The following is a 13,909-nucleotide window of genomic DNA, read 5'->3' as shown; positions in this document are numbered from 1 at the left end:
TAAAAGATGTTGCGGAACTTCCTCTCATTCAACATCAAATGCAGGTTGCTCCATGATGTATTTCATGTTATCATCATTAAAATCCATATTGAAACTTTGTTTGTGGATGTGGCATCTGACTCGTCAGACTGTCTTTACTTTATGTCATATTACACGATCAACTCCTCGCAATTCCTCCATCAAGTTGTAGTGTTTTATGTAATTATCCCTTTATTTAGTGACCTAGGGTTTTGCCTGAAAATGAAGATGTTAAAGTACATAAAGATATACTTAAATGTGGATGATGAAAGTATTTACTAAAGGTGCATACATTACCTTAGTCAAGGCATCTCAAACATTTTATTGTTTTGTTTTGTAAATCCACAAAATAGACCATGGACCTTGTGTTTTATTGTTTCGTTTTGCCTTTATTTTACATTTTTTTAGAAATCCCCACTAACCCAAACTAACGAAGAATGTCAACAATATTAGTGTAGACTTGGATTGTTCAACTTCCATCAACCTTGTTCCCAAATTGTGCCTCATCCATCGTAGTTGTTAGAAATCGTAAATCCATCTTTGCGGTCCATTTCACGAACTCATGGATACATGCAAATGACTTTAGTACAACACTTTTTCCTCAATTCATGTTATACCTTTTGTAAACACAACTCATCAAATAGATAACACAATATATTTTTTTATCACATAATTTTTTTCTTTCAATTACATTTCTAATTTATGAATGATGATATGATTAAACTCTCAAACATTTCCTGAACCTCTTCTTAAGTACTATTTTAGGTGACATCTAAAGTTGCAATGCAATATTATTATTTGTGATTTTAACACAAGTTCGACATTCCCAAGGTAGTATTTTTTAACAATAATTATATTTATATGGAATAACCGTAAGTACTAAGTCACACGTTTTCTTTCCCAGTCGACTAGAAGATATGTGACTTCACAACACGAGGATACATTATGAGCAGCAGGATGCGTGTCAAATAAGCACGTGATGAAGAATCTGATGGAGAAACTTTTTAATACACCGATATTGTTGAGTAGTAATAGGAATATAACATTTTGTAGCGATGGTTAGTGAAAGTTGAATTTTTTTAAAAAGAGGTAACGGGAGGGATGCACGTCAGGAGATGAAAATGTTTGTGGGAGGTGATGATTCGATAGGGGAAGAAGTTTTGTACATGTTGGTGGGATGTGGAAAATGGAGACAGTGGGATGTGGGAAATGAAGACAAGATGGACTAATATTGTCACATTTGATGATAACTGAATAAAATTTGATAATTTTTTAATAGTAAAAATATACAGTAATTAATTAGCTGGGAGGGAGAAAAATTTCATAATTTTATTAATTAATATATTACCGTTATAAAAATAAGTATTAAAAAAAAGTAGTAAGTGATGCAGCAATGTTGTCAGCATTATTTTTTTTTCTCCTTTAGAAGAAACCTTAACAATCCAGTGGGGGCTAATATATATAATATTACGTTGTCCTTTTTTTAAAAAACAAGACTAAAAGCTAAATAAGAAAAATAAAATGTCTCTCGGTTACTTATTATTATTTTTATTAAGAAAAGAATAAAAGAATAAAAAAAAGTTAAGAGGTATAAATATTTCTTTAACTTTCCCTAAATTTTAACTTCCGATAGAAAATTGTTTATGGAAACTTTTCCAAAGAGGAGTTTTAGATGCCGATACGTCATTTTAAAATGTCAAGTTCTAAATGACCATCCTTATATGAGGATAATAGTGGCCTTCTCCAGATCAGGGATTTGGCATAAAAAAGACGGAGAATTTCATCATAATAAGATATCTTGATATTTTCATTAGAATGTCTAGAAAACATTAGAAGCAATACTACTACATATAAATCCCATTCCACGAGCAAAAAGTATTTGTCCGAAAACGCACCATGGGGTACAAACGCTCGAGAGAAGCATACAAGGAGCAAATTGTTGGTCCTAAATTTCTACCATCCAAATCTTCAAACAATTTGTTCTCCCTAAAGGTGCCTCTTGTCCAGGTCATCAAAGTAGGGGTGTTCCATTGCTTTCTTCGCAGAAATCCTCTTGGAAGGTTCATACTTCAACATTTGCTGAAAAGAAAAGGAGAAAAATACAATGAAATGAAATTCAACAGGAACTACTAAAAAAGAGTTAGCCAAAGATAACTAACAGATAGCAGATCGATTCCAAGCTCATCCAAACTCGGAACAGCCGTTGACAGACTTTGAGGATTCCATTGGGGGTATTCATGCCAGTTCATTAGTTTACTCACGTCTGGCCACACTTCTTCATTAGGAGTGCCCAACAGCCTGCATAAAAGGGTAGAATTAAATGCAAAATTAAGCAAACAGAGTAGACAAAGACACACAAAAACCGCCAGGTATATTATTGTCAAACGCTTCACCTGAATATATGAAGGAGTTGTTGAAGCTCGGAATCACCAGGAAAGAGTGCTTGCTTGGTGACAAGTTCGGCTACAATTGAGACACAAATAAGATTAGTAAACCCTCTACCTGACATACAAACAACAAGTTGAACAATATATCCTTACCAAAAATGCAGGCAACAGACCAGATATCCACAGCCATTGAGTAATGGGTGGCTCCCAAAAGAACTTCAGGGGCTCTATACCACAGGGTAAGTATCTGAAAACAGAGATATTGACATACAAATGATAAACGAAGCCATAGAGAAAAAAAAATATTATCTGTTAGAGAAGATGCTATTTTTCGTGTCTCTTTACCTCATGCGTATATTTCTTAATTGGTACAGTGAATGCTCGAGCGAGTCCAAGATCAGCTATTTTAAGCATCATTGTTTTCCGGTCCATCAAGAGATTGTGAGGCTTCAAGTCCCTTAATAAACATTGATTTACTTTCAACTTTTAATATACGTATATATATACTCACACATTTGCAAATGCGAGAAAAATGAAAGGAAACAAGGATAAGGGGTTAGCAACCTGTGCAAGATCCCATGGCCGTGGCAGTAAGCAACGCCCTTGCAAAGTTGGTACATCAAGCTCTGTGACCAAATTGACAATTCACAAAATTGATTAAAAAAAGAAAAGGGAATAATATCGAGGGAGATCTGAAAAATTAAAAATATGTATTACTTTGATGGTTGGAGGTGGAATTGATTCTCCAGTTTGACGGAAAGAGCGAATGAATTTCTTGAGATCGGTATCCATGTACTCAAATACCAAGTAGAGCACTGTCTTGCCTTCCTTGTTCAGACCTTGTTTGACATCCATTAACCTGTGTGTGTGTGTGGAATTAGGAATAAGCAAACAAAAGAAAGAAAGAAACAACAGAAAAATTGCAGAAGAGAAAGAAGAAGAAGAAGATGAAGATGAAAGGGTACCTGACAACATGGGGATCGCGCGAGAGCATCCGCAGAATGGAAACCTCGCGGAGGGTGGTGGGAGGAACACCTTCTTCGTCCTCATGGAGGCGAGTCTTCTTGAGGGCAACGATGTTCCCAGTGGCCTTTTCTCTTGCCCTGTACACCTTTCCGTACGTTCCTTCTCCAACCTTTTCAAGCTTCTCGAATGCCTCTTTCGCCGACAGTACTCCTCCTGCTTTCTCCATTTCTCTTCGTCTCCTCCTTAACTCAATTCAAATCAATTTCAATTCAAACAATACAAAACCCCTTCCCCCATTTTCGAATATATATAATGAATAACAATAAATTTCAAATCATAAATTTAGTCGTTGTGCAACGGACACTTGTTTTTTTGAAATTCAAATCCCGCTCCCCTTCCCCTTCTCCTCAACATCAAATTAGGAATATCAATATTTTTATATTTTTTCTTTTCTTTCCACAAAATATATCCATTCATATTCTAGGTTACTGCAAATGTCATATAAAAATGCTATATTAAATATTTTATGTATTAAATTACTATTTTAAATTTGATTAACATAATACAATTTTTAAGATAAAATGAAAATTATTTACTGAATATATTTGAATTTAAAAAGTTCAAAAACTCCTCAATACGACTTAGTTTTTTAAATCCAACTTTGAAAATTAAAATGTAAACGCTTTTTTAATAGTGTAATTACGATCCGAACCTTAGTTAAGAGATACAAGTAGCTACAACTTATACTAACCAATATTAATAAATTAAAAGGCAAACATGAACAATAATATAATAAAAATTATGATTTAATTAATATTTACATGTTGTAAAAACTTCTATGTTATCAACCAGTATGAAATTGTCTTTTATACAACATTTAAAGTGGTTATTGTAAAAACTAACAACCTTATACTAGAATGTGATTTTTGATTAAATTATAGTGTGAACATAGTTCAAATAAACTATTTTTATCTAAAAGTATACATGAAAAACAATTTCTTAATCTTTTATTTATCATAATTATTTTTTTCTTTTTTCCTTTTAACTTCTTAATAAGCATTCTAGAAGAACAAAAAAATAAATAGAGATTTAGTTGTCCAATACTTATAATGAGATCCCTTAATAATAAAATTGTACAATCTTAAAAAGAGAAAATTAACTATTATAAATAACACTTTATGCTAATTAATTTTGAATTTTCTATATCTATTTTACAATTGACATAAATTCAAAGAAGTTATACATCATTTGTTAAATAATTAAATCTAGGATGATTTATTTCTAGTTTTTAGTAGTCCTTTCATCATAATGATGTGTTTAGTGTTTGCATATAAGATTTTAGTCTTATGTCTTGTTCTAAATCTTTAATAAATTTAGTTATTGTGAAAATATGTTGCCTTGGACATGACTTTAAAATTAACATTTATGTCCTATAAAATACAAAATTGTCCCTGCCTTAAAAGTATATATGTTCTTCTATTATGACAAATACTAATAGTTTTATGTAAATCCATAATATATAATGGTTTTTTTTAGAATTTTTTACTAAAAGTTTGAACATTTTGAAATTTGAATAATTTTTCAAAGTGAAAATTCTCTTTTAGTTATTCTTTATAAATTTTAATTCTTATATTAAAATTTTTAATTTAAAGTGGTGGATCTTCCTCTACTTATCAATTTCTCTCTAGTGTGATGTTAATCAATGTTTTTTCATATCTGATCCCTTCTATATTTTCAGTTTTATCAATCATTTGGTGGAAATTGTCGAAAGCTATCTTGCATAAGGTTAATCTACCATCACACCAGCAATGAAAATAAATTATATATATGTTCAAAACTTTAAAAAATCACAAATCAAGTTCACAAAAATTATATCTCATGAAGGTTACATAATAACAATTATATATCTAAATATCTATATAAAGACAAATTTGTTAGATGGTCATACAAACACAACATATATACATTTTGATAACACTTTTTTTTCTTCTTCTAAATTTTGTATAAATTTATTGTTTATGAGAGTGTGTGAAACCGTTGTATTTTTCATTGAAATGATCCATCGATGAGGAAGCTATCTACAAATTTTCTTTTCAAGAATTATTTTTATTAAAATAATGTCTTTTATTTTGTAGTAAAAAATGAGAATAAAATACTTTAATTTTTAATCTCGTGGATTAAAAAAAGACTAATTATAGTGTTTTTATATGTAATCAAAGTTTTGATTAATAAGATCTTATAAATATTTAATAACTATACAATTAAGAATTATGAGTGAATTAATATTAATATGTTATGTTGTTTATTTTTTTTTAGATGATAAAATAATAGTCTATTTTTACTAAAATATAAAAATGTATAATTTAAATATAAAAAATCGATATGAGCCGTTTTATAGGATTGAGTTAGACTTAAAGTTTATTTCGTAATGGTAATATTATTCTTCATAACACAACGAATAAACAAATGATGCCTTTTATAAAATAAAGGATTTTTATAATACATCTACCTAATCTACCTAATGTATGTAAAAGATTTGACTTGTATTTTATGCTATCTTCTTTGATAAAACATCTACCTAATGAAAGTATTACAATTTTCCAATTAAAACCAAATAATACATCCTCTCTATATAAAGATGATATAAATAATTATTAAAATAAAACTATTAATAAATTATAAAAAAATCACAAAAAGTAATTATAAAAATAAATATAAATAATTTTTATAATTTTATTACATGTAGTCTTTTTTTTAGGTAGTTATTAAAAAAAATTCACTTAAAGAGTGAAATAACATTAGAATTTAATACACAAATAAAATTCCCCTATTAATGTCTTAGATTATTGTAAGTAGTTTTTTTTTATTATAAATAGTTATTTTAATCTAAAAAATATTAATTATAAAATAAAATAATAAAATTTGTATATACCATCTCCTTTATTAATGTTATAAATTATGTAGGTTCATATCTTAAAAAAATGACTAGTACCTATATAGAGGCTTAAAAATATATTACATTTGCGACATTTTTTTTTATCTAATATTAATATTAATGTAACTAGATAATAAATATATGTTAATATTTGAAATTTTATATTTGATTTTTTTTATTCAAGTAGTACTAATTAATTTTTTCATGAATATTTGACATTCTGATATTTTATTGGGTATTTTATTAAAATTGTTAAATGAAATTAATGAGTGTTTTATTTTTAATTTTGTAAATGTTTAACCTATTAGATTATTTGAATTATAGAAAAGTAAAAGAAACTTACAAGAAAATTGGCATATTGGATCATTGACTTTGAATAGATAAAATAATTTTTGAATGTGTGTAATGAGAATCAAAAGAAAGTGTTGTGTTATAAATAGAGAGATTTCAAGTTTATAATAAATAATGTTGTTATTTAAGAATGTGGTTTTTTTTATTTAATTAAGAACAAGTTTTATTAAAAAATGGCACTAAAAATAGTTTATTTAAAAGTGCATTTCTTTCAGAATAATATTTTTTAATTCTATTTTTTAATAATTTTTAAAATAAAAGCAGATTAATAACTCGTGTTATTACTAGATTTGTTTAATAAATTTGAATGTATTGAAAAGGTGAATTAAAAACCATACTAACTTAAATTAATGCATCCTTCGTTTTTTTTAAAATTATATCAAAATTTTAGTTTTTTAAAATTTCAAATAACTACTTAATTTGTTTTAAAATATTGCATTTTCATTATTACTAGACTAGATTTGTTTAATAAATTTGAATGTATTGAAAAGGTGAATTAAAAACCATACTAACTGAAATTAATGCATCCTTCAGTTTTTTTAAAATTATATCAAAATTTTAGTTTTTTAAAATTTCAAATAACTACTTAATTTGTTTTAAAATATTGCATTTTCATTGTTTATAATTTTAAAGTATAGTTTAAAATAATCTTAATATTTATGTAATTACTCCAAAATCTATATTGGTATAATATTATTTACAACTGTTATTTTTCTGTGTAAGACATGAGTGAGAGAGGAGAGGATATTAGTACTAAGGTGTGAGGATATAGAAGGGTAAGGGCATTTGAAGTGAGGGGTCATGGTTTCGCTTCATCCTTTGTCAGTTTCCTCTTCTTCCTCTGACTTTTTCAGATCAGTAAGTTTTGCCCCGAAACGAAGAAACAGCTCCAAAACAGAGCAGCCTTCTTTCTCCTGCAATGCTTCGTGGCAAGAGGTCCGTGCTATTCCATTTCGTACTTTCTATTTTCCACTGTTACTGCTTTCATTCTTTCTTCCTATGATTCATTCGAGAATATGTTCCGTTTAAGCTTGCCGGAGTTTTACTATTCTCAGCTATTCCTTTCACTGCCGTGAAAGCCATAGCTAATAGTCCGCTAGGAGAGTTGCTTCAGAGGAAAATGGAGGAGAAAAAGAAATTTGCTGTAGAAAACTCGTCTAAATTCAAGGAATTAGCCAACAAAGCTCGAAAGGAGAGGTAATCCCCGGTAAGCAACACTATCCATCGTATGCGTTTCAACTGTGACCACAACTCAAAATGAAAATTTTGTATTATGTAAAGAAAATTCCGGAGACTGCGGACTCAGGACTAGAGGTTGAAACATTTGGCTAAGTTAAAACAATTCCCACCATGTGATCCTAACCCTTGGTGGTGTTTTTTTGTTTTAAAACATTTGTTTTAGAGACAAATTTCAAAAACTTAATAGATTTGGAATGAGAAACTGATTGATGAATAACATAGAATTGTATTAGGAAACAATTTTTAAACAAAAAAGTGAGAACTAAATCAATCATGCCGAAATGGAACTCTATCCTGATCCAGTTCTATCAACCAACATATATAGAGCTGTCTTGATCTAGAGGGAGCAGTACATATTTCAGCAAAGAAATGAGGCCAGAGAGAAGATTATAACCATGGAAAAGAGAAGACATGAGAATAGTAGAAAGGGAGTGGTAGTTTTGACAATCTTGTAGTGTGATGTCAGAAGCGAGAATGATAAAGACTGGAGACCTTCTTGAAAATCTCACCCGATCCTCGACAAATGTACAGTTGGAAGGAGTGCATTAGACAAGTCGGAGAATGGAGGATAGGAGATGAGGGTACAGTTGTTCACTGGAATTGATGCCAATTAACCATGTTGAGAAATATCATGGTTTAAGTGGTGGGATTCTTGAGTTCCGAATTCGACTTGGATAAATGTTTAGGAACATTATAATTAGTCATTTTTAGTCATCCATAATCCTTAGAATATGTTGTTGGATCTTAAGTAAGAAGGTACAGTGCAAGAATATAGGGTGCTTGAAAAGGCTAAAGGAGGAGGTGAGAGTGGAACTGAACATGTGAGCAGTTGGGTCCTTGTCCGAGTACTAAGAGACAAACTGCTCCTTTCCTAACAATTATGTTGGGTTCTTCCAGGGGAGAAATCGGAGAGATTTGGCACCAAATGATTAAAAAACTATGACATCACCTTCAATAAAAAAACCTTAAGACAATAAGTTTGCTTGTCTTTTCTCCTTATATGCGACTCTTCTTGTCCATTGCTATCGAATTTGAGATTCAAACTCACCTTGACTCCAACAATTTAAAGGTCAGAATTAGCAAAAGATAGTGAAGGACTTTGATGATCACATTTTGCCATTTACAATAGTTAAATTCTCAATGGAGCCTCAGGTTCTCGTTAGACATGGCAGTGATGCTTTGCTATGGGGTTAATAACATAATAAACAATAGAGCACTTGAAGAGATTGGAAGCACTTACTTGTTTGTGTTTGATCCAGGATGGGTAGAGCTATTTTGGGCTGCAAGGTGGGGATTGACTTGATCATCAAGCTTCAACCAGGACCTCAAGGACAAGGTGAATATTTAGGGGAATGGAGGAGTACTTAGGTCATCCCCATCAGTAGCTGGTTACAATAGGCTAGTCATTTACCCATTTTTAGTTATATCTTATATTAGTGAGTTAGTTATGTAGATAGTTTGAAGAAGGCATGTTGCATATAAATAAGAAAAAGGGATTGTGAAGAGGGGGATCTTATCTTATGGGAAAGGTTTGTACTCAGAGAATAGAGAATGGGGAGAGGTCAGGATCTCTTGAATACCTTGAGCACTAGTTTAACTAATCTCTGACTTTGTTATTTAAGAGTTGTACTAGAAAATACATAAGAGAAAAGAGAGTTTCAAATTATCATTTCATTGTATGATTATTATTCCAACTAACACTTGTGTGTCCAATTTTAATCTAATTTCGTTAAACATTCATTAATATGTTTAACTATTTTTCAGCTCTTGGTATGGAGAGGATCGGCCTCGTTGGCTTGGTCCTATATTGTATGAATACCCATCATATCTTACTGGGGACTTGCCTGGGGATTATGGCTTCGACATTGCGGGGCTAGGCAAGGATCCTGTGGCTCTGCAGAAATACTTCAAGTATGTTATATATTTTTAATATTTTAATGGAAGCCATTATGCATGTGTTTTTGCTTTTTGTCATGTCTGGTATTTTTTCATATGATAAAATGTTTGATTTTTTTATTTACTTATGTATAAAATAAAAATTGTTAATTATTACGGTATAGTTTGGACAATAATTTATTGTTTCTTTTAAATAGTTCATCTATAATTTGAAGTGACTGTTTTCAAATTAACAGAAAAAACATATTGTATAACACAAAATTATTTATTCATGATATTTCTATATTGTGTGAAGCTTTATATATGATCATCTTAACCTCTTTCATCATTAAGTTTTGAGATATTGCATGCTCGGTGGGCTATGCTTGCGTCTATTGGAGCTCTGATTCCAGAAATATTAGACCTATTGGGAGCCTTTCACTTTGTAGAACCTGTATGGTGGCGTGTTGGTTATTCAAAGCTCAAGGTTCGGATGTCCTGTCTCTTGAACCGTCTTCTGTACAATTATGCTTGTTAATTTGTTGGGCTTTATCATTTAGAAGTTTGTGTTATTAATTAATTGAAAATGTTGATACAATTTGTTCTCTCTCAAATATTAGGGTAGAATAGAATGATTTTATTGCTAAGAATACATTAGACATACAATATGATAAATTTCATTGAAGTTAAAAGATGTTGATTATAGCTTTTAGCATATTTTGTATCTTGTAATAGGTTTTTTGATCATGTTTTTCTCCCTTACCACATTGACAATGTGTTTTGCTATTGATGATGATGACAGTGATAGTGGTGGTGGTAGTAGTAGTAGTATAAGTGGAGGCTCTCATATATGACTGTGTTATTACTATGCCCAAGATAATTGTAATAAAGGTCATGGACACTTCCTTGCTTATGAATATTTTAATTTTCAATAGGGAGATACTCTGGATTACCTTGGCATCCAAGGCCTCCACTTTGCTGGAAGTCAGGGAGTGGTCGTCATTGCTATTTGCCAAGCACTCCTTATGGTAATGCTTGTATCCCCTATCTACTTTTGTGAGCTATGTTAACAATTATGTCTCAGCTCTTATATTTTTTTTCTTGTGATATTTTTCATCTGGTGGTTTTTGAACTACATACAGAGTATTAAGCGGTGAAGTAGTGTAACATATATGATTTCAGATTGTCAACTAGGTAGTATTGGATGAGCCTTCTCATTTTAATTCTACAAAATATGGCCTGGAATCCTTCATATGTCAAGAGACATAACGTAATGAAATGTTAGAAAAGCTCTTGTGATATTTGTCATAAAGTTGTTTTTCGTTGTCTATTTTCTATATTTATCTCTCTTGAGTAGGTTGTAGGTGTCCTAGGTTGTAACCTTGTTCTATCTCTGTAAATCATATCTAGACTATTGTTATACACACACACACAATTAGTTTAGCTGAGTGAAAAGTTGTTCATCTTAATCTTAGTCTTTAACTTGATATTGGAATGGGTTCAAGTCCACTATCTTTCTTCCTCTTCTGGTCACGTCCATTGTTGTCTATCGTCATTGGCCACCATTTTCTTTGGCAAATCCCAAATCCAGTGCACCTTATTGAGTGAGACCCAATCTTAAGAGTTTTGGAGGCAAGAACTCTTTCATGTGCATGTACGCACTACCTCTTTGTGCAGTTTTGTCACATGTGTGTAGTTAGTGCGTTGTCTTTTTGTCATCCAAATTTATATGCAACACCACCAATACTCTTGTTGGTGCTTCATGGTCCCGTTTCTATCCCTATCTTGTCACCGTAATCTTCTTTGGATATTGGATCTGAGATCTGTGATCCTTTACTTAGTTTTTATTTCTTTGGTTATGGAAATGCCATTTATAGGTCTTGTTCTTCCTTTTTTTGAAGCTCCTACTATCACTATTGTGAAACTCAATGGAAACATTACATGTTGTGGTTTTCTTTTGTTTAGATTTGGTTCCTTGATCAAGGATACCATGATCATCAATAAAAAGGAAAGTATTACCCAAAAATCAGTGCTTAATGGTAGAAGCATGATTTTCAGTTGTGTTGTAGTAATATGTAGAACCAAATATCTTAGGGACTCTAAAAATATGGGCTAAGCCCATTACATAGATAGAAATATCTAACAATATCTATAATATATCATAATATCAAATAATATCTAATAATATCTATGTATTCTCAAAAAATTGCCTCATTACCTTAGGAAATGAGTTTAAAGTTGCTTTCAAAGGAGTTGCCAAGTCTCTCTTTCCCTTCATTAAACTTGAAGATTGTCCTCTTCATTCTTATTTGTCTCTTGAATGTAATTTCTTTAAGTCGACTAGCCTTATCATTAAATTGTTTGGTAACATTTGATGTTGACTCTTTTATTATATAGGAATGTGGTATGGTCGACTGAATGACATAAGATATGAATCCAATGGCCTACTATATATAAACAAGTCCTTTTGTGTCCTATGTTGCAACTCCATCTCCAAAGCCTTTTCATGATCTCTCGTGTCACCAAAATTGTCAAAGTCGAAGAAAATGGTCCTTGGTCTAACTGAGTAGACTACAAATGTTAAACTGTGACTACAAACATGTTGGGTCTTTTCCACGGAAAACTGTAATGTAACAAGATGTAGCTCTATTTTTTCTACTTTCATTCTAACATTTTGGTCCAAGTTGTGTTACATCTTATGGGTTCATATATTATCACATTATTGATGAACTTATATTTAACAAGATCAATATGAACTTTTATCTATTTTCGTTTCCTTCAATGAGATCAACAATCAATTTGAAAGGAGTGACATTGTCAAAGAATATTTTTCTTCCGGTTTCTTCTTGTGTTTCCAAATGAACTGTTATGTTGTGTTTCTCTCCCTGTTTTTGGTTGTACCTATTTTGTCATATTTGTCCAAGTTTAGACAAGTTTTTTGTTAGGTTATCAAGTTTGTTTTTCTTGGATACACTTATCTTAGAAATGGATTGTGGTGTTACTCTCCAGACACTAGATGATACTACATGTATGCTAATGTTAATGGAGATTTATAATAATTAGAGATTCTAAACAGGTTGGACCGGAATACGCTAGATATTGTGGGACTGAGGCATTGGAGCCTCTAGGGATATACCTGCCCGGTGATATAAATTATCCTGGAGGAGCTTTGTTTGATCCCTTGAATCTGTCCAACGATCCCGAAGCCTTTGAAGAGCTGAAGGTAAAAGAAATTAAAAATGGACGCTTGGCAATGGTTGCCTGGTTAGGCTTTTACGTGCAAGCAGCACTGACGGGTAAAGGTCCTGTTCAGAACCTCATTGATCACATCTCCGATCCTTTCCACAACAACTTTCTGGACTCCCTCAACATGATGAAATTCGTCATGTAATGTCCGTAAGGAATTTGCATTCGTTTGGATGCTCTTTGTTCGTTTTTCTGATGGAAATTCTTGTCAGAATGGTTTAGCCATCAGCCATGTACCCTTCGCAATCAATAGTCAAATCTCTGTACAAAAGAAACTATTTTTACTTTTTTGCTTGTTACTATTTAGTTGTGGACAAATTCATATAATCATGGAGTTTTTTTTTTTTTTAAATGTATTAGTTTTTTTTTTTATAAAATAAAGCCAAAGTATTGCTTGTACAACATGATTTGAATGGGAGAAGTTGCACTTGCACCTTTCCTTCGCAACTACGTAAAGATGATATTCCTTGCATTAACATTTGAAGACTTTTAGGTACTGATTGTGTTACATTGGTGTAAGTTGATTATCAGCATGCTTGTAAAAAACTCTGGTTGCGCCAAAACATAATGATAGATTGTGATAATTTCTCCATCAACCCATGACACCTTTCCTAAACCAAAACATTCCATTGAGATTTGGCTCATCGCCACCAGCATACCCTCCTTAATCTGTGTATTAGTCTGTAGACCAAGATGCCACTAAACAATAGGAAAAGTATATCTAAGGCATCAGCTTTTCAAAATACAAGTAATTAACAACCTTTTTATTAATATAATAATCATAATCATAAATATAAATAAACAATAGGATAGATGTAGTTGTATTAATAAAAGGAATTGTTAACCACTTTTATTAATATAATAATAAATATAAATAAACAATAAGATAACA

The 13,909-nt window shown here is 31.2% G+C and overlaps 2 protein-coding genes across 3 annotated transcripts; one reads left to right on the top strand and one right to left on the bottom strand.

The window, feature by feature from the left end:
• Nucleotides 1-1,796: 1,796 nt before the first annotated feature.
• Nucleotides 1,797-3,809, bottom strand: LOC137816276 (cyclin-dependent kinase B2-2). Its single transcript, XM_068619354.1, has 8 exons — nucleotides 3,371-3,809; nucleotides 3,123-3,264; nucleotides 2,970-3,031; nucleotides 2,751-2,862; nucleotides 2,559-2,652; nucleotides 2,412-2,481; nucleotides 2,178-2,316; nucleotides 1,797-2,097 (listed from the first exon to the last, which is right to left on the bottom strand). The coding sequence occupies exons 1-8, from the start codon at nucleotides 3,595-3,597 to the stop codon at nucleotides 2,005-2,007; spliced, it is 939 nt and encodes a 312-aa protein (XP_068475455.1). The 5' UTR covers nucleotides 3,598-3,809; the 3' UTR covers nucleotides 1,797-2,004.
• A 3,599-nt stretch (nucleotides 3,810-7,408) lies between these two features.
• Nucleotides 7,409-13,416, top strand: LOC137816275 (chlorophyll a-b binding protein 7, chloroplastic). 2 transcript variants are annotated; one of them, XM_068619352.1, is made up of 6 exons: nucleotides 7,409-7,593; nucleotides 7,688-7,854; nucleotides 9,661-9,807; nucleotides 10,126-10,258; nucleotides 10,707-10,799; nucleotides 12,848-13,416. In XM_068619352.1, exons 1-6 carry the CDS (start codon nucleotides 7,459-7,461, stop codon nucleotides 13,160-13,162), a joined length of 990 nt encoding a protein of 329 aa, XP_068475453.1. In that variant the 5' UTR covers nucleotides 7,409-7,458; the 3' UTR covers nucleotides 13,163-13,416. The 2 variants fall into 2 exon arrangements, with proteins under 2 accessions (XP_068475453.1, XP_068475454.1); XM_068619353.1 differs by lacking the exon at nucleotides 10,707-10,799 and having other exon boundaries at nucleotides 7,424-7,593.
• The last annotated feature ends 493 nt before the right edge of the window (nucleotides 13,417-13,909 follow it).

The sequence above is a fragment of the Phaseolus vulgaris genome, chromosome 1 (genome assembly GCF_000499845.2).
Source record: "Phaseolus vulgaris cultivar G19833 chromosome 1, P. vulgaris v2.0, whole genome shotgun sequence".
In the NCBI taxonomy this organism is placed as follows: domain Eukaryota; kingdom Viridiplantae; phylum Streptophyta; class Magnoliopsida; order Fabales; family Fabaceae; genus Phaseolus; species Phaseolus vulgaris.
The sequence above is the reverse complement of the archived record's forward strand: the minus strand, read 5'-3'. Positions and strand labels throughout refer to the sequence as shown.

Coding starts and splice junctions, on each gene's coding strand:
- LOC137816275 (XM_068619352.1), top strand. CDS start 7,459: ATGGTTTCGCTTCATCCTTTGTCAGTTTCCTCTTCTTCCTCTGACTTT. Junction 7,594..7,687: donor GCAATGCTTCGTGGCAAGAG/GTCCGTGCTATT, acceptor GTTCCGTTTAAG/CTTGCCGGAGTTTTACTATT. Junction 7,855..9,660: donor AACAAAGCTCGAAAGGAGAG/GTAATCCCCGGT, acceptor ACTATTTTTCAG/CTCTTGGTATGGAGAGGATC.
- LOC137816276 (XM_068619354.1), bottom strand. CDS start 3,597: ATGGAGAAAGCAGGAGGAGTACTGTCGGCGAAAGAGGCATTCGAGAAG. Junction 3,032..3,122: donor TTCCACCTCCAACCATCAAA/GTAATACATATT, acceptor ATTTGGTCACAG/AGCTTGATGTACCAACTTTG. Junction 2,482..2,558: donor GTCTGTTGCCTGCATTTTTG/GTAAGGATATAT, acceptor TCTCAATTGTAG/CCGAACTTGTCACCAAGCAA.